The 20,781-nt window shown below is 44.0% G+C and overlaps 1 protein-coding gene across 1 annotated transcript in view; it reads right to left on the bottom strand.

Moving 5' to 3' along the window:
- Positions 1-4,591: 4,591 nt before the first annotated feature.
- The window catches only part of mospd2 (motile sperm domain containing 2), a 42,646-nt gene continuing 26,456 nt past the window's right edge, over positions 4,592-20,781 (bottom strand). The window contains exons 10-15 of the mRNA XM_036575633.1: positions 14,275-14,393; positions 9,580-9,673; positions 9,280-9,376; positions 7,611-7,740; positions 6,835-6,937; positions 4,592-5,120 (exon numbers count right to left, since the gene is read on the bottom strand). Coding sequence (XP_036431526.1) covers positions 4,980-5,120; positions 6,835-6,937; positions 7,611-7,740; positions 9,280-9,376; positions 9,580-9,673; positions 14,275-14,393 — 684 coding nt within the window. The 3' untranslated portion in view covers positions 4,592-4,979. The remainder of the gene's footprint in view (positions 5,121-6,834; positions 6,938-7,610; positions 7,741-9,279; positions 9,377-9,579; positions 9,674-14,274; positions 14,394-20,781) is intronic.

Genomic DNA, 20,781 nt, shown 5'->3' with positions numbered 1-20,781 from the left:
TGTGAACTGACCTGGTTATTGGGCTTAGGTGTCCAGAAGCCTTGTAGAAACTGGACCTATGGTTATTGGGCTTAGGGGTCCAGAAGTCTTATAGAAACTGGACCTGTGGTTATTGGGCTTAGGGGTCCGGAAGTCTTATAGAAACTGGACCGGTTAACGCTTTGGGCTTGGCCAAAACACCCACATGTCAAATCTGATGTTTTGATATCTGCTTCTCCATCTTTGCTATAATAGAGTGAAAAATCCAGTTCAATCATTTCCTGAATCTGTAGAGTCGCCCTTTCCATTCCATCTTATCACGAGATCATACGAGACTCACATCCGGAGTTATGAGCCTATGAAGAGGGGCTGAGATACACGTCATCTGCCTCTCACCGTGTGGAACTGGTGGATTCGTGTGTCCGTCTACATTCTGTGTGAAACTGACCAATGGACACTCAGGAAATCACTAAGGACTGACCATCACGCCGGAAACCCTTCATTCTTCATTCAGTCCACATCGGAGACTTTTACAGCTGCTGAAGCTGCTGCAGCGGTTTTGGAAAGTAGTGATGAAGATAACGGAGCATTTAGATATGAAACATATGAGGATCATGTTATATGAAGAGCCTTTAGAGGAGAGTTTAAGAAGAAATTGAGAAAGTGCCCTCAGACCTGTTATTGGGCTTAGAGGTCCAGCAGTCAAACAGGAATTGAACCTCTGTTTCCTCTCCCAAGAACTGGACCGGTGGTTACAGGACTAACAGGTTATGCTTGTAGAAACCGGTCCAGTTTCAGTAAGGCTGCTGAACATTTGACAAGAAGAACTGACCCAAATGGAAACCAATGGAACTTGTTCTAGTTCTCCACACATTTGAAAGAAAGTCATAATAACTGAGTTAGTTACCTGGAAAAGAGAAGAATTTGCTAAATTCTTGTGGCTCCAGCTCCAAGTTTTACCAAAGGTAGAGCCTTTGAGTACTGTTAGGTCCTGTTGGTACCAATCATGAGTACCAAGTACCAAAAACAATTAAACTGAACCCATCAGTACTAGACCGATGGCAAATGGAAGAAGTACAGTTCCAGTTTTCTGGTGCCAAAGGTTCCGATGATACTGTGCAGTGGAAAAACATCTTAAGAGTGCTGGGGGTCCATCAGTCTCACAAGGACAGAACCTGTGGCTACTAGACACAGGGGTCCAGCAGTCTTACAGAAGACAGACTTGTGGTTCCTTCAACCGAAATCAGACCCGTGGGATGAAAGGTCCTGCCGTCTGTCCATTTGTTGCAACAGTCGGTAATTGAAGATCAGAATGGGCTCAGCGGTCAGTATTTACATAATTGACTCTTATTCAGTCAGTTCATGAATATGTTTCGAGTGATCCAGTGTGGCCTCAGGTTGTGGACGGCTGCCCAGATTGTCTCAGCCGATGCTGATTGATATTGACAAATCACCCTGCAGTGCCTGAACTGCTGGAGGCCTGAAAGACTGAAGAGTCGTAAGGCAAAGCCCAAGATAGCTGTTCATGGCTTCTTCTCTAAAAACATGAAGGTTAAATAAAGTTCTTGAAATTCATAAATAAAACAAAGCTGTTTACCAGCACAGTTCAGATGTTTTTAGGAGTGAGGGAAGAAAGTTAGTAATGAATCAATAATCTTTTAGTGATGTTCTCCGACATCTGGAAGGTTCAAACTCTGATAAGAATAAGAACGACCCACTATGGCCTACTTCTTGCAAAAAGGTGGTAGAAAACAAGAAAACAAGCCACGCTGCAGCGTCAATACCGGCACGTGCAGCTCTTATTAACTCTATTGATCCGTTTGCTTCTTCTGAACTAGCGCCTAATCTGGCGTCCCCTGAAACCTCCTCCACTCTCGGCTCGCCGAGCTGAACATGCAATCAGCTTGAGCTCCACTGATTGAGAACATTGAGACTGTCTATAATAGATCAAGTGGATCTTCATCTGCTTATAAACAAGGACATTTACTCACAGTTGCTGTCAGTCGCTGAAATTCTTTCAGAGAATACACATAATTTGTTTATTCATTCATTTGCTGTTATTCATTTTTCAGCGCCAGAAAAAAGCAGGAAAGATATATTTAACAGAAAATTACACAGAAGCTTCAACAACTAAACATACGTTCAACTCTTTAAACTCTTCCATCCGCCAAACAGCTGTGCTCCCAATAAAAGCTGTTCCCAAATGTGACACTGACATTAGGCTTCACACAAGCAGCTACCCAAACTCACCCTAACCGTCTCACACACAAGCATCTAAAACGGCTAAGGGTGATTAGATACAAGATCATGCACTTTAATCAGGAAAGAGAAAGTAAAAGGAAGAACAAGAGTTTCTGAAACTGGAGTGACTCCTAACAATGTGCCTCCTAACAACCACCTGGAAGAGCTGGTCGACACCAAAACTGCCCCCATCAGATAAACAGCACTGAAAGCTTTCATCTCTGAGAGAGAGGAGAAAATCAAGCTGCTTCAGATCTGAAAACATCCACAGGTGTTTCTGTCCATCCTTCCACTGTGAGAAGACGACTCAGCGCTGTGGGTCTGAAAGGATGTGTAGCTGATCAAGAAGAACCTCACTGAGAAAAGGAGACGGACACATCAAACAAAGAAGCTGAACGATGGACTGACCACCCCAGAGTCCAGACCTCAACACCACTGAATGTGTTGATGATCAAACTCACTTCTGATGGGAGTGCACATAAATTTGAGCACAATAGTTTAAAAACCTGCTTGATTTGCAATTAATCAAAACTATTATCAATATCATCTATAATATCAATAATAAGAATAGAAAATAAGACTAATAACTGTGCAAATGGTAATTCAGTACAAAAGTGTATGCACTTATTTTACATACACGTTGATATAAACAAGTGCTGCATTTAAATGTTCCATTTAACGACATTACACTGTGCTTTTATTTTATAATACTGAACTCCACCCACAAAATAAACAATACATAAATAGCTCGTGCAGAAACCTCTCATACACTGCAGTCATACAGTGTTTAAATATGTTATTTTAGGAAAATAATCACACTAAACAATTAAGGGTAACACTTCACTGTACGGCACTGTCCATGAGGCTACATAACACCTACATAAGCTTGTCATATCGACTGACAGAACCCTGCATAAATGTTTATATATACTTATTCCAGTAGGCATCATTCGTTATAAAGGTTACGTTAGCCAGTTTTGAGCGCAGCCATTGGCTCTCTGAATATTGTCGTGGCTCCCTTCTGAAACATCTGCATGAATTAGGGTGTCCTTCATGTAAATGATATGTAAATGAAGTGCTGGTAGGCTGGCGCTTGATTTCACGCACCGAAGCGGATTCACCATTTGCGCCGAAATCTCTGCGCGTTTGATAGAACATTGAAACAAGCAGAGATTTTGGCGCAACTAATGAATCCGCTTTGGTGCGTGAAAACAAGCGCAAGCCTTCCAGCGCCTAATTTACGTCATTTATCGTTTACAGAGCAGTTCATACATCATTAAAAGCAATTCCATGCTTTCTTACGCAACTTTAATGAATAAAGGCCACTGTGTGTGTTGGATACATTTATTCTTTGTCTCTTATTTTGTGACTGTTGGACCTTCTGCCACCCTGGAACAGCTGAACTCGTTCCCGGGGACCAATTAAGTTTACTGTATTCTGAGTGGGCGGAGTTCATGTTCCAGTGGTACAATTAGCAGCTGATTTACTGCTTTTCATTCTGCGCTGGACTCAGACTCAAACATGAGCGACAGAAACGATGCCGGGCTTTACTGCGACGGTGGAAAAGGCTCTGAAGTGACCTTACTTACACTTAATGCTGGAGCTTTTATCTCCACATCCTTTCAGGAGGCAAAAGGGTTCACTGTGGTCCACTTACAGAGCACTTAGAGCCCAGACAGCAGCGCCAGCAGCTTCTGATGGAACCCAATAACGCATACGACGAGCAATTTCCTCTAAAAGATCCAGTTCATGATACAAAACACTGCCCGCCGCCGAAATTGCACGCTTGACGGCGGCCGAGCTGGTTAGAGATGGTGATCGCTTTTGATCATGTCTTGCTGACTGAGACAGAGCCTTTCAAAGGAGAAATCCCACCAACTTTTCAAAAAATTCTGCGTAATTCCATCTGTGAGTGGTTTGGTGTGAAATGGTTCAGATTTCTTTACAGTGGTGGTGATAGGAACCAGGGGTCGCCATGACTACAACACAAATATAGACATTTTTATAGTCAATTCTTAACAGAGCATTTCACTCCAAACCACTCTGAACTACTGTTTACTGTACTACTTGTGCTTCCACTAACTGGCCACTTTATTAGAAACACCCACCTTGTGCTTCCACTCACTGGCCACTTTATTAGAAACACCCACATTGTACTTCCGCTCACTGGCCACTTTATTAGAAACACCTACCTTGTACTTCCACTCACTGGCCACTTTATTAGAAACACCTACTTTGTACTTCTACTCACTGGCCCTGATAATGTACTTAATATCTGCATATGTGCCGTACGATTACACTGAATATTACTTTAGAAATTATATTAGCAGTTTCCTTAATAACTAGTCCAGAATTACACATCACGACAGAGTAGTGATATAACAAAAAAGACCATTTTATTTTTTTTATAAACCTGCATCTTCAGTTTGTACAGTTGATCATAAAGTCTATTGCTAAACAATTACTATACAAGCTACATTACATCTGATATAAATTATGTCATTATTTCATGATGAGTAATAAAAATACATTATTATGCCTTCAATCACACGGGAAGCTCTGCTCTCTTTGGTTAGCTCCGAGCACAGAGCCAGAGGATGCTGTTCACCCAGCATGCCCGGCGACATGTGGCAGTGCGTGCACAGGAACGGTCTCCGTGATGATTTCCATGGTGACGCAGGCATCCTCAGTAGCTGACTGGCCAGTGTTTTAGGGAGAGCTCCTATTAGCTGAGCGTGAGGTTCTGAGGTCTGCTGGGGTTATGATGTCCACAGCGAGTGGACCATGGAGAAGGTGAAGGCCATCAGGATGGACACCAGCACCAGGAGAACCTTCTGCAGCCACAAGCATGCGTCCAGCTTCTGCTCCAAGCGGTAGTTACTGGCCATGAGGCGCATCAGCTGTGACAGAGCAAAACGAGAAGTGAAGGGAGGAGCTTCTGAGAGATGCAGCTGGAAAAGGCAGAACTGTCCTATTAACTCTTAAAAAAGAAGGTTCTTTAGAGAGTAAAGAACACTCAAAGAACCTTTTGCATGATTGAAGGGATCTTTGCATCATGAAGGGGACCTTTCAGTCCGTAGGCGGAGACTTATTTTAGCCACGCCCCTGCATGGCCCCATGGTGAGATCCCACTGTTTTGAAGTATGTGTCAGAAATTCAGTGTGTTTTATTATGAACTGTCACTTTCTGCAGTTAAGTACTTTGTGTTTTAATAAAAATATGATGATTTTATGCGTGTACAGCTGCTCAAAGCTGTGTTAGCTAGTCATGTACTGGCTTTTTTAGCCCCCCAAGTTTAATTCAGAACTGTGAGATAAAATAACAAATAACATCACGGCTGTGATTTGGTCGCCGTAGATCATCACAGCCGTGATGTTATTGGCGATAACACACTCCTCGAGTGTTCTATTGCTTTTATACAACAGTTAAATAAATAAAGTAATAAATTAATAAACTGGGCCGTGAACGCGGCGTTTAATATGTTTTAATGTTCGCAGTTCCTTCACCAAATTATAGTTCCTTAACAAGCAGCTCCGCCCACTCACTGCACAGCCGGCAGTTCGTTCTCCAGCTCCTTACACTAAATTCCCAAACTGTCATCACCACTGAGCAGCTTTTTTGTTGCGGCAGTTTTATAGCTCAGTCTGATTTGGTCAGACTCTGAAGATCAGACTACACATTTGGCGAATGGTGTTGGGTTCATTTCTGGCTGATTCCAGGTTGTGTAGCTGTTCTTCTGTCACAGCTGCCGACTGAAAAGCTGCTCAGTGGTGATGACAGTTTGGGAATTTAGTGTCGTCTCATCTTCAGAGTCTGACCAAATCGGCTGTCGGTCAAATGTGATCTTAAAAGTGTCCGTTTTCTGTTTGTGGCAAAGTAAGCTTGAGCGTCTCCTACAGCTGTCAAAGTCGTTGCTTAGCAACGGCGTCTCAGCGGAGTGATACAGTAAAAAATCGTGACGTTATGGCGAAATAACAGTTTCTCAACCAAACAGCTTGCGTGGCCGGAACTAACTGTTAACTGTCGCTCTAACGGCTCTAAGTTATTTTAAACAGTAGTGTTTTTTAACCTAATGCTCCCAATCTAGCTTTTGCTAACAGCACCGATATTAACTGGAAGCTGTCAACCTTCTGAAATGAATGATGATAATAAAAGAAAAAAGACCATAGTATGGGGGGAAAAAACATTAACGAACATTCTGACCACCTCCTTGTTTCTACACTCATTGTCCATTTTATCAGCTCCATTTACTATATCTGGTAAGTAGAGATGATAAAATGGACAAAGGTCTAGAACACGTGTCAGCCTCCAGTCCTTGTGGTCCAAAACACTCTCATTAAACACACCTGATACACAAACTAAAGGAAATCATTTTGGCCAAAATTAAGACCGATATTAAACTGTCACATTACTGATTTACCAGTGCGTTTCTGATGTACTGCAAGGCAGTAGTCCGTGCACGTCTGGAGGCCTACATCAGTTACAGTTCTTACAGCACGTCCTTCAAATTACACATGACGAGTTTAAAGGAGACAGATAAAGCCTGCAACACTACAGCAGGTTACGTAACGGGGCTCTGGACGCTCCTGCGGTCAAAAGCGTCAGTCCACTTACTGCTGTTTGTAGGTCCTGGGTGTCACCGGTAGGCGTGCTGGGCAGACTGTCGGTCTGATTGCTCAAAATAGACTTGGGACTCTCGAGAACATGACACCGGAGCCTGCAGCAGAGAAGCGTTTCAGCAGAACGTCAAACAAAACCACAGGACAGTCCATCAGGAAACTCCACTGAATCACAGATAAAGAAGCATTGAATCAAATTTACACTATTTTCCCCCTTACCAGCCCCCTGCCCCCCTGCAGTAACAGTCTCTGCTCTTCTAGGAAGGCTTTACACTAGATGTTGGAACATTGCTGTGAGGATTTGATTGAGCATTTGTGAGGTCAGGTACTGATGTTGGATGGTCAGTTCAGGATCACTCCAACTCATCCCAAAGGTATTGGATGGAGCTCCCATCACTCCAGAGAACACAGTTCCACTGCTCCACAGCCCAATGCTGGGGGGCTTTATACCTTTCTAGCCCATGCCTGGCATTAACATGGTGACCTCATGCTGCTCCAGAGCATCTCATTCTATTGGTCAGTGCTTTTCTATAGAGTGTAAACAAGCTTTGTGGACTGTCTTAATACTATTGGACACTATTGGAAGCTTCCACCTTCACTTCTCATTTTGTTCTAGGTAGCACCAAAAAGTGTTGTTCTACTGTATGAGAGTAGGATAACGATAGAACCCTTTTTGGTGCTATATTTCTTTGTGAAACTATAGTTTAAAATGTTTCTGTACTGGATGCACACTGAGCTTCCAGGTGTGGTTCGGCGTGTGGAGAACCTCACCTGTGCTCCATGACCTTTGCTTTTGGGACTTCCTTCCAGAACTGAGCGAGTTCAGGGGACCCGGCGCCAGCGCCCGGCTCCATCTCCGCAGCCATGATCAGGAACCGGTCCTGAGGGGACGCCTGGAAACCTGCAGAGGAGACACGTATATATATTCATATATTTATTCAGTATTTGTTCGAGAATTTTTGTACACATTTTATTTTTGTAGAAATTGAAACTGTTGATTTTGAACAGTGTATTTTATCCTGATCCTCCCAATCTAGCTTTTGCTAACAGGACCGATATTAACTAGAAGCTGTTAATCTCGCGAAAGGAATTAAAAAAAGAAAGAAAAAAAAGACAACAGGCTGGGAAAAAAGCTTTGGAATAAAAAACAGGAGTGATGTGAATAAGCCCAACGTTTCAGAAGGCAGAGGTTCTCAGAGGTTCTATCAGGGCCGGCTGCAGTGGACGGGTTAAAGGGAAACCTCTGACATCTCGATTCCCTCGTGAGAGGAGCAGGTTATTTACTTTACACGCCGGACGAGCAGATGATTATTTTATCACTCTTAAAATATTGATGAAAAGAGAAAAAAATGGTTGCTGTACTGAGAGCAAAGCAGAGTGAGAGATGAAGAGAGAGAAAGAGAGAAAAAGAGGGGAGAGAGCTAGAGAGAGGGGGAAAAGGGAGAGTGAGAAAGAGCGAGGGAGCAGGGGAGAGGGAGGAAGGGATGGAAGGAGAGAGGAGAGAGGGAGGGAGCGAAGGAGACAGGAGAGAGGGAGGGAGAGGGAGAGAAGAAGAGAAGGAGGGAGGAGGGAGGGAGATGGGAGCGAGGGAGAGGGAGAGGGAGAGGGAGAGGGAGAGGGAGAGGGGAGGGAGAGGGAGAGGGAGAGGGGAGAGGGGAGAGAGAGAGGGGTGGGAGAGTGAGAGGGGAGGGAGAGGGAGAGGGAGAGCGAGAGGGGAGGGAGAGCGAGAGTGAGAGGGGAAGGAAAGTGAGAGTGAGAGTGAGAGGGGAGGGAGAGGGAGAGGGAGAGGGGAGAGAGAGAGGGGTGGGAGAGTGAGAGGGGAGGGAGAGGGAGAGGGAGAGGGGAGGGAGAGGGGAGGGAGAGGGGAGAGGGAGAGGGAGAGGGGAGAGGGAGAGGGGAGGGAAAGGGAGAGGGAGAGGGGAGGGAGAGGGAGAGGGGAGGGAGAGGGAGAGGGGAGGGAGAGGGGAGGGAGAGGGAGAGGGGAGGGAGAGGGGAGAGGGGAGGGAGAGGGGAGGGAGAGGGGAGAGGGAGAGGGGTGGGAGAGTGAGAGGGAGAGGGAGAGTGAGAGTGAGAGGGGAGGGAGAGTGAGAGGGGAGGGAGAGCGAGAGTGAGAGGGGAAGGAAAGTGAGAGTGAGAGTGAGAGTGAGAGGGGAGGGAGAGGGAGAGGGAGAGGCGAGGGAGAGGGGAGAGGGAGAGGCAAAGGGAGGGAGAGGGGAGAGGGGAGGGAGAGGGGAGAGGGAGAGGGGAGGGAGAGTGAGAGGGGAGGGAGAGGGAGAGGGGAGGGAGAGGGAGAGGCGAGGGAGAGGCGAGGGAGAGGGGAGAGGGAGAGGCAGAGGGAGGGAGAGGGGAGAGGGAGAGGCAGAGGGGAGGGAGGGAGGGGGGAGGGAGGGGGGAGAGGGAGATATAAGGATGTATAAAGTGGTGCGTCTGTAGTTTGTACCTCCGTGCAGTGAGACGATGATGTCCACACTCGCTCCCGCCTCACAGCTGCTACTGCTGGGCTTCACGCGGTATTTCTCCGGGGCCGTCGTCCGGACCTGGACACAGAACGGGTCAGCGTTAAGGGGGTTTACACCAGGGCCGATCCAAACGGCAGCCCTGACGTCACTACTGGACAGCACTCAGTGCTGTACTGGTATCAGAAAAGAAACTGCATTTGCATTGATGTATCAATCAGCAGTAATCTTAAATCTAATTGGATCATCTCCTGCTGGGGGCGGAGCCTCCACCACACGCTCACCTTGAACGCCACCTGATTTTTGGTCACATTGTTGAGGACGATGAGGCATTTCTTCTCTGTGTCTCTCGAGCCAAAACTGAGCTCCTCAGCTGGACTGAGAGAGAGAGAGGGAGACAGAGAGACACAGAGAGACACAGAGAGATGAATCATTTACATAAAGTGCAATAAGAACACAATGTACATTCAGACAAATACAACTAGCCTCACCTCTGAACCTGATAATCCAGAGGAATCTTAATGTCTCATAACTCTTCACAAACTCACTGAGCTGATCACCAAAAGCATGAATTTGCTCTTCTAATTCACATGCGATGTAAAGAGCTCGCAGATCGCCTTCTTTATATTGATTTGTCTCCATTTACTCAGCTAAAGCTCATCTGTTTGGAGGAGGCTGGTGTGACAAAGAAGGCAGCACAGCAAGCAGCAAAGTAATCTTCAAATATCAGCTCAACCAGCGTAACCAACACCATGTTTGACATATTTGAAAAATAAATACATTTATGTACTATTCATGTTTAAAGCAGGTGGCAATTTAAGAGTTTTTGGTAGCCCCGCTAGAAAAAACAGCATAGACCAGCATGGCTGGTTACCAGCAACACCAGCATGGCTGGTGTTTTTGATGCTGTTATGCTGGTCAACCAGCCTGACCATACTGGGTAACCAACTAAACCAGCATCACACCAGTACAAGATGTTTTTTTCTTTCTTCTCTCAATGAGAGTCTGAAGTTGTATGTAAACACTGCTAAAGTTTCATTACAGACAGTCGATATACGCTGCAAAACCAGCCTGTTTCGAACTGTTTCGGTGATGTCTATTCAGCGTACAGCAGTTTGGCCCCGCCCATTAACCATGTTGTCACAAGCGTGTTTCAGCCTGGACTGCTCTCTGGAAAAGGACCATACAAGGCAGCCAATCAGAACAGAACTAATTTACATATACATTTACATCAGTCTTAAAGGCACAGTAATAAAAACAATGTGCAGTTTTAAGGTACAAAGATGGTCTGGAAAAAATGAAAACAATAAAATACAATAAATAAATAAAATGGTTCCTGTTTAGATTGCTGCCTATGAAGGGAGTAGGGAGCAAGGCAGCTCACTAGACATTGAGACAAACATACAAAACAACATACATTTGCACATCGCTGTTGTCGGAACAAAACCTCGTATCTCCAAAATTTTCAAAACCGAAAAGGGAAAAACCTACTTTACTTTTAATGTAAATCAATGGAACCACTTTTTTTCCAAGTAATTTTGGGTTGTTTCTTTTGGCCCATTTTTCATGAAATTTACACACAGTGGGTGTGTCTCAAAACCTAGTGAGCTCTACATAGACAGCATTTTTCGTCACAATATGCGCTCCCGACAAGAAGGCTGTCCCAATTCTTAGATATCTCAAATATGCTGCCTACTGAGGTCTCATTTTGGCCGAATATCAAGAGAGCATCGGATGTTTCCTCAGCCGCTGAGGCAATTCCGCGATGCAGTGCGGCGCAACTTTTGTTTGAAGATGGTGGGCAGAAGTGCTTCACCAAGCAGCGACGTCATCTCCAAATGTAAGTTATTCTGATGTTCTGGGGTATTTATCTGTTTTCTAGTCATGAAGGTGCACAGATAGCCTATACTTTCCACGTTTGACCACAACTATTGTCTATTTTGCTGTTTCATTCAGAGCAAATACAGTTAAAATCGCTGTATAAGCTGCCAGAGCAGATCTTTTGGCTAACTGTGATTCTGACGGCTGAGGTCAGTAAACGCCGGTCTCGTGCAGTGGGCGGGAACAAGCGGAGACGTCACTGCTGTCTTACTAGAGCGTCTCATTTATCTTATAAGGATAGATGACGGTTGGAACGCTGCCTACTTAGACAGCTGCCTATGTAGACAGCGGCTACTTAGAGAGCTCACTAGGTTTTGAGACACCCATTGTAAAGAACCACAGGCATTTTTAAAGTTTATGTCAAAAACTGAAAAGCGTCGGTTTTCTTCCGACAGCTGCTGTATATTCATACATGTATATGAAATGGCCTGTTTGACAGCAGATGCAGATGCAGCAGGGTTTTGCTGCAATGAGATCTGTACCGGAATCCCATTCTTCCAAAAAGCAGCCGTAATGGAATTATTCCCAAGATTTTGGAGGGAAAAAAAAGCATCTGGCCATCACATCAAAGCTGACCCAGAACAGAGGCAAATCCGACAGCTAAGAGAATCGCTAAGAGGCCCTCCCTGAACCCTTCACACGCCAACGATGGTTTCTGAAAACTCCTAAAGCCCGCCGTGAGGATTAAAATTCCTGCCTGCTATTTGTAAGAACGCCTGGAATTCTTGTGGTCGTTCCAACTTCCTTCTTCTCTCATGCTTTCGTGTCATATTCATGGCGAGAAGCCTCTCTGTTGTTCCGCACAAGGCTAATTAGCAATCACGCAAACGAGCTTCTCACTTTAAATCACAGCCTACAGGTAGAGCATGACATCACAGACAATAATCCACTTTCTACAAGCAGATAAAACCAAACCTTGAAGGTTCCCAAAGCCTTACAACCTCAACCTTATCTACAACAAGCACTCAGCAGATAATACATGTTTGATCAGTGATGATTATTCCATTAATGATCGATCAGGTGGTCCTCATCTCTTTTAATCTTCTACGAATGATTTCAATACACTCCACTGTACTGACTGTACTAACCTTACAGGCTGGGCTGTGTTTTGTGTATTTATTTATTTGGTTTTATTAATGCTATTGTCTCCATTATTCTTTTTAATTTGTTTTATTTTTATTGATGATATTGTTAATTTCTTTTAAGTTGCTGCTAGTAGATTTCTCTCTTCTGTAAAAAGTACTTTACTGAAGTGTGAGCAGTGAAAACTGCATCCCCCATCAAACAAAGCCACCAAACAAGTCCAGACTGTTTTTAGAAGCAACATCCTACTATTTACGGAAAGTTACAGCAACTGCCTTAACTCAGCACCCAGCTACGTTCAACTTCATGCCCACTGTACAACCCCTTTCCTATTTCTGTATGCTTATTCCATCTCCACGGCCTGTCCACTACCCCTACGTAACTAAGGCTTGAATTAATATTCATTGATCCCTGCAGCCTGCACACTACCCATCCATCTCTACTGCCTGTACACTACCCCTTTCTCCCTACAGCCTGTACACTACCCCTTTCTCCCTACAGCCTGTACACTACCCCTTTCTCCCTACAGCCTGTACACTACCCCTTTCTCCCTACAGCCTGTACATTACCCCTTTCTCCCTACAGCCTGTACACTACCCCTTCCTCCCTACGGCCTGTACATTACCCCTTTCTCCCTATGGCCTGTACATTACCCCTTTCTCCCTACGGCCTGTACACGACCCCTTTCTCCCTACGGCCTGTACGTTACCCCTTTCTCCCTACGGCCTGTACACGACCCCTTTCTCCCTACGGCTTGTACATTACCCCTTTCTCCCTACGGCCTGTACACGACCCCTTTCTCCCTACGGCCTGTACATTACCCCTTTCTCCCTACAGCCTGTACGTTACCCCTTTCTCCCTACAGCCTGTACGTTACCCCTTTCTCCCTACGGCCTGTACATTACCCCTTTCTCCCTACGGCCTGTACACTACCCCTTTCTCCCTACGGCCTGTACGTTACCCCTTTCTCCCTACGGCCTGTACACGACCCCTTTCTCCCTACGGCCTGTACATTACCCCTTTCTCCCTACGGCCTGTACACGACCCCTTTCTCCCTACGGCCTGTACATTACCCCTTTCTCCCTACGGCCTGTACACGACCCCTTTCTCCCTACGGCCTGTACATTACCCCCATTCCCCTGTTCATCACACTTCTGTTCCTACAGCCTGTGCACTACTGGTTGATCACACGACTGTACACTAGCACCCTATGCCAATACACTACTTCTCTGCCTTTAGCTCTTACACTACCCCTTCATGCCTACAGCCAATACACTACTGCTTCATCCTTATAGCCTGTACACCACCCCTCTAGCCCTCAGTCCAACAATTATAAAGCCTGTACACTACTCCTCCACTCTCATCTCCTACAGCCTGTATAATACCTCTACCCTCCATCTGTACAGTCTGTACACTGGCCCTCTACCCTCCATCCCTACAGTCTGTACACTGGCCCTCTACCCTCCATCTGTACAGTCTGTACACTGGCCCTCTACCCTCCATCCATTCAGCCTGTACATTGGCCCTCTACCCTCCATCTGTACAGTCTGTACACTGGCCCTCTACACTCCATCCATTCAGCCTGTACACTGGCCCTCTACCCTCCATCCCTACAGTCTGTACACTGGCCCTCTACCCTCCATCCGTACAGTCTGTACACTGGCCCTCTACCCTCCATCCGTACAGTCTGTACACTGGCCCTCTACCCTCCATCCGTACAGTCTGTACACTGGCCCTCTACCCTCCATCCGTACAGTCTGTACACTGGCCCTCTATCCTCCATCCCTACAGTCTGTATGCTATCCCTCCAACCCCCATACCCACAGCTTGTACACTACTCTTTGGTCCCTACAGTCTGTATACAAACCCTCTATCCTTCATGCCCACAGCCTGTACGCTGCCCCTATCCTCCATCCCTACAGTTCATATGCAAACCCCTTCTAGTCCCTACAGTCTGTATACCAGTCCTCTCCACCCTCTAAATGGAGTTACTCAACGCCATTTGTGGTGCTTACCTCACATGTAATAAAGTGCCTTTAAAAGTGGTCAGGGGTTTCCTGGCCCCCCTCAGCCGACTGGAACTGTCCTGCCTTTCCAAATCGTCTGGCTTCACTCCATCCTCTACAAAATTGACCTGCAACACAAACAACGGCAGAATGGTCAGATTTGGCCACAGATTACAAATTTTACCCAAAATTTCATTCAGTAATAAAGCACATACTGTATACAATGGTGTTTTGGGTGAAGTGCCTTTCACATCAGGATGCCACAACATGGAAACATCACTCAAGTTGACTGCAGATGAGGTACCCAAGGCCAAAATGCCAAGAGGACAACTCTATATGCTTCTAACAGAATCCCACAGAAATGTAGTAATTCTAACCACAACAGTGCCCTCATTCAGAGAATGGCTGTCAGTACAAACAGCGTTTCAGTTGGAGAGGTTTCACTACAAAGATCCACGTCATACAAGCTCAACAGCCACCGCAACACAGTCAGGAGACCCAAGCCAAAAACGCTGAACACGCACTTGCATTGTGCTGCAATAGCAGAAGTAGGACGGATGAGGGTGAAGTGATACTTGGATGCTGAAATGTAAGAGCATGGAGGACAGACGAGGGCCGTGCTGGGGGGAGGAAATGTGCCATAGGGGAAAGGTCAAAGGTCATCTGCGCTAATGAGTCAGCAGGGGTGACCGTATCGCAGCCATATACAAGAAACAGTGCTTCTCTAATAATATTCCAGTTTTAGAGACTCTTAAAATAAAGGTTCCTAAATGGTTCCTGGCTTGGACTTGCTGTTCTAGGGAAAATCTTTGGTACACAACTTTTACATGGAGGTTCTCTACACTTTCATATACCTCATTCATAGAACCATCCACTGAAAGGTTCTTCAATGAACCCAAAGTGGTTCTTCAATGACACTGCTGTATGGCAAAGCATCCCTTTAGAACTAACAGGTGCCAAAAAGTGTGGGACAAACAAAAACAAAGCCATTTGAGTTCGAAACCATCAAGGATTTTTATTCAGCATTTGATTCCAGTCAAATGCTAATGTTAAATATAGCAGGAAATCATTTATCATTGCTTCATACAAATTCAGTTATAAAAGATCACAAGTTTCATCCATACAGAAAAAATTAGTCAATCAAGTGTTTTAATTATCTGAATTATTAGTGTTTTCTGTAAATTGAGATTACGTAAATCATTAGTAGCGTACAAAATCAATGTCTGTAGTTTTTGGTAGGTCAGCATATAATATTCCATTGCAGCATCAATTTGAGGAAAATCAACAAGAAAGAAACAAAAGAAAAGTCCCTGTTGCATTAAATGGTGGTCCAAACGTGAATAATCAAAAATGAAATGAAATGGACATAAAAAAACAAACAACTAATTTTTTCCCCCAACAAAAAGTTTTGGTAAAGTGTCACATGGCACTAAACTTCCCTTCTTTGACAACAAAATAAAAACTCATGTTGAGTTGAAGATACTGGAGTGTTAAAATGAAAATGTAACACCAAACAAGCAGCTGGAGTGTTCAGAAATGTTTCTAAACCTTCATATTTCCCTTTGTTAAAAAGGCAATTTTTAAAATCTGAAAACGCTGCTGAGCTTCAGCATTTAGCAGGAACAAAAAGGCATCATCTCAGACCCCTTAACAGGAAAAGGACACTTGATTAATGAAATCAATTGGACATAATAATTACTTCATTAGAAATACCTTCAAAAATACATCATTTGTAGAGAAATGTATTGATTTGTAAACAAATCACCAAATCTAGAACTTGAGGTTATTGCTTTCAAATCATTAGCTTTAAGCTGCTACATTTGAATCAACTCTTGAAATGGAGAACAAAAAGTGAAGAAAAACGTGAACGGTAGGTAGACATCCTGCGAGATGTGGTGAAATGAGATGGACGCTGGAGACGAAGAAGGTGCATTCACGACCCAACAGTGCGGAACGTCTCCGAGGCCCTAGCAGCCCTTGTTTCAAAACAGAGAGAAATAGAATTAGCTTGAGAAAATCGGCAAACGGTGATGCATCCAAATCTTACAGCATTTGTGCCGGAATCTCGCTCTACATTCCCAGGAGAAAGCTGCAAATTAAACAAACAATTTTTAAACCACCTTAAAGGGGAATTGCTAAGATGTAATCAGGGTGGTTCAGAGTGGTTTGGTGTGAAACGCTCCGTTCTAGAGAAACTTACAGAGTCAGAACTGTTCACAGTGGTGGTGATAGGAACCAGACGTCCACCTCTAAAAGCTCCCTCACAGAAAGTTCCTACATGAAATGGTTATGAATTCACTGCCTGATGTCTGAGGCACTGTTTATGATAGTTTTGTGATAAAGTTTTGGCGTAAAAAGTATTTCACTCCATTTGGTTTAGTGCATTCATGGCCAAGTGCACATGAAGGGCATTGTGAGGCAGATAGTCCCCAAAGAGGACTTATATTTTCAGATTTATGACTATACCATCACCGACATTACTTATAAAAGCTCAGAAGACTCGTGTAGGTTCACTGGTGGTTTTGGACAGTAAATAAAATGTCTGTATTTGTGTTGTAGTCATGGCGACCCCTGGTTCCTATCACCACCACTGTAAAGAAATCAGAGTTAGTAAGTCTTTCTACAGTTAACCATTTCGCATCAAACCACTCTGAAATGACTAACATCAAGAAACATATTATGAAAAATTGGTGGATTTGATTGACCCTGTATATCGCTGTTGTCAGAAGAAAACCTTGTATCTCCATTTTTGTCGTTTTTCAGTTTTTGACAATTTGAAAATGCCTTTTGTCCTTCACATTGTGTGTAAATTTCATGAGGAATGGACCAAAAGAAACGACCCAAAATGACTTGGAAATATGTCTGGTTCCATTGACTTACATTAAAAGTAGAGTATGTTTTTTTTCTTTTCCTGTAAAGTTACCATTTTGTTTTCTTCCAACAACAGCGACATACACATTATGACAACTTAAGATTTACAGAAAAAAAGAAACAATTTAGGTTCAAAATTTGGTTCAACATTAACATAAAGGTTTTGTTTCCACTGCAATCGAGGTGACGCAGCTCGACAAAAACAACAGCAGCATCAGAATAAAAGAACAGAACATCTACATGAATGTCTAGATCACTGGGAGCCCAAACAGCCGCTTTTTCTCACCAGACCACAAACAAAGAAACAACAGTAGTAGCAATACAGTCCTGGTGAAACCCAAGAGCTTCTGCCACAACTGAGAAACTTCAGAAGGAGATTGGAAATTTTCAAATTTTGAGATAAAACCCTGAAAGGAGACGCTCGCTTGCTTCCATCTTCGGAATTTAACTAAGATTAGAGATTTTCCAACTCTGAGATATAACCGACTGGATGTTTTCCAACTTTGAAATTTAATCCAAATTGGAGATTTTCCAATTTTCCAACTATGACATTTAACCCCGATTGGAGATTTTAAAACCTAGAATTTTTCTTTTACCCGATTTTCTCCCCAATTTGGTTGTCTCCAATTCCACCCGCTAGTTAGGACTCCCCCAATCACATGATACTATCAACGCTAGGAGGGTGAAGGCTAACACAGGCTTCCTCCGAGACCTGTGAAGCCAACCACCGCTTCTTTTCGAACTGCCGCTCACGCAACGTCACTGGACAGCCGAACGCGCTCGGAGGAAAGCGCCAACCGCCAGATCTGTTACGTCAGCAAACAGACGCCTGAGCTGACTAGCATCGCGCTGAGTGAGTGATGGGGGAGAAGGGCAGCCATCCCACCCACCCAGAGAGAGCGAGGCCAATTGTGCTCTCTCAGACTCCCGGCTACGGACGGCTGTAGCATCACCAGGGATCGAACTCATGATCTTATTTTAGTAAGTTTATTTAATCCTGATTGGAGATTAAATCTCCAAATTGCAGATTTTCCAACTTTTCAACTTCGAAATTCAACCTCACAACCTTGACTGAGTTACCAATATTTTGAAACTTCTTAAAGTATAGCAGTCATGCTTTGGTGTCTCTTGATTAATTTAATCTACACTGTAAAAAGTGTCTCGTCAGATCTACTTAAAAAATTCTTTCATGTGGTAACAAGTAAATTAACTAGTTTTATTCAACCTAAGTAAATACTTTGAATGAATAGTTGAATAAAACTAGTTCAACTGCTTATTACTACATGAAACTTTTTTTAAGTAGATCTGATGAGACACTTTTTACAGTGTAAGCCAGTCTTTTTCATGAAATCCTCATCTTACAGAGTTATAACCAGTTTTTACAGAGTGTCCAGCGGTCACAAATGTCTCCTTTTAATCAGTGTGGTTCTGTGTCAATACATGCTGGTTCTAAGACAGAGTGCATACTGAAAGCATGCAGGCCGTCCTGTGTGAGTTTTCATCAGCTTCTTTTTTCGGCATGATGACGAGCACTTTCACAATCAGAACATGTGACTAGCACTGTGTCAAAGAATCACACATAAAAAACCCACACTGGATGTTCCTCATGATGGCTGTGAGAGCTTCACTAACAGCTTACAAGCTCAGCAATGTGTCAGCTTCACCCGTCACACACAAACACGAATGGACACAGAGCTTAAATCCCTCTTCAAAACACAAGTTAAAATGAACGAATAAATAAAATGATGCACATTTTCTTTGGATAAATTCGTTAATATATTTTTAGAGAGTATTTTAAAAGTAATTTCATAATTAACTGTGCATAATAAATATAATAAATAGTGACATTATTAAGTTTTTTAATACATTTTTTTAATTCTTGAAGCCCAATGTACTTAAACTGTGCCTGACCTTCGCCGCTACTGTTAGCCTGTTAGTTTCCACTGCATTTCAACAGTACAACCTCTTCCAGTCTGCAGGCAGTATTTACATTACTGTAATCCTTCCTGCAATTACAGTCCCTCACTGAGGTCAGACTTATTGCCCTGCTTGCCTCCAGCCTACAGAGATAACGCCAGACTGGGTCAACAGTCACAGCACAACCATACGTCAGCGCAGAGGGGCTGAAGGTTCGAGCTGAAGGACAGCAGTGATGATGAGGTGTAGGACTTTAAAATGTCATTAGATGTCATTAAAAACAGGAGTGGCTCGAATTGACCGATTCCAGTACAAACTGCACGGACTAAATTCTAAATTACTGGACACGTCTTATCCACCGGAGTTCATTATACAGCCTATCAGCTAATCGCTGAAGCCTGTGCTGCTTCAGTGGCTTCAAGTAAATAATTTACCACATTCACTGATGAATGTAAACCACATTTGGGCATTTTTACTGGTAATTTCAACTACAGCTGTGCTAACAGAATCATCAGAGCTCGACTGGACTGGGGGATGTGAGGGAATGCCATCCTCATGATCAAAAAAGAGAAGAAAGCCATGTAAAAGGACCACCACCACCCCCTTCCATTCTCTTTGGATCTTTTACGATCTACACACTATGGGAGGTTCAGGTCAAACAAACTGATCAGAACAGAGCAGGCAGATCTACCGAACAGCTGGTGATGCAGAAATCATGTGCACTTTTCAATGCTGTGGACAGTTTAGAGCCAGGTTTGCGGTCTTCCTGTCAAACTGAGCTGGTGTGAAATGCAGTCATGGGACAAAATAGTAAAGTTTCCGCTTCTGGGGGGTTGGGTGGCTTTTAAGCGAACCTTGGGCTGGAGGTGTCTGCTCGACCTGGCAGCGCTGCTCACCACAGAGGAAGAAAAAAAATACAGATATGTGGGAAACAAGTTTGATCATCAAAGAGAGGTATCAAGTTCATACAACTGGAAATTTGAGCTTATTTTTTTTGTTAGGGATAATAAAATACCCATTAAGAGGCGAAGAGGCATCAATAAACAGTGGCGTCTGGCCCCACCAGCAGTGCATGAAACAATCAATTACTTAGTATAACAACTAAAATACATATTTTTTTTTCGTAACTAACATTGTTGCGCATTTATTACACATAACAATGGTCTGGCTATCCGATACATCCCAAATACCTTCCTGTACCTGTTGTGTAAAAGCCAGTAGCCCACCTATTTCTCCTAGCAGTCTTTGTTTGGTGAGCGTGGGGCCATCAGCGCTCGTCTAAAGCTACGTTCACATTACAAGCCTCGCTGCTTAAATCCCGATTTTTTGCTCAAATCCGATCACTTTGACACGATGGTTCACACTCGTTTAGGTAAGTGACTCAAATCTGTCATTACTGTGACGAACCAGCGTCCTGAAATGACCCTCATGAGCTCATCCTACTCAGTAACGTCACGTGAACGAATCACGTTCATCATCAGCACAAACTAACGAGCAGAACGAGCTTCGCTGAGAAGATAATTAACAAAGGTGAAAAAGTTGAGATGAGCTGCTTTTCCACTGTTTACAGGCTTTAACTTCTGTTCGGCGCTGCTGCCATGGTAACGCTGATTGATGGGGCAGTGGAAAAAAAAAAGCACATGAATTTCCGATCTGAGCGTCACATTAAGGTCGTGTGGCCACAAATCAGATACGTATCTGATCTGGGACCACATATGAAAGTGACTC

This window comes from Colossoma macropomum, unplaced genomic scaffold, assembly GCF_904425465.1.
Source record: "Colossoma macropomum unplaced genomic scaffold, Colossoma_macropomum, whole genome shotgun sequence".
In the NCBI taxonomy this organism is placed as follows: domain Eukaryota; kingdom Metazoa; phylum Chordata; class Actinopteri; order Characiformes; family Serrasalmidae; genus Colossoma; species Colossoma macropomum.
This window is presented reverse-complemented; position numbering and strand designations above follow the sequence as displayed.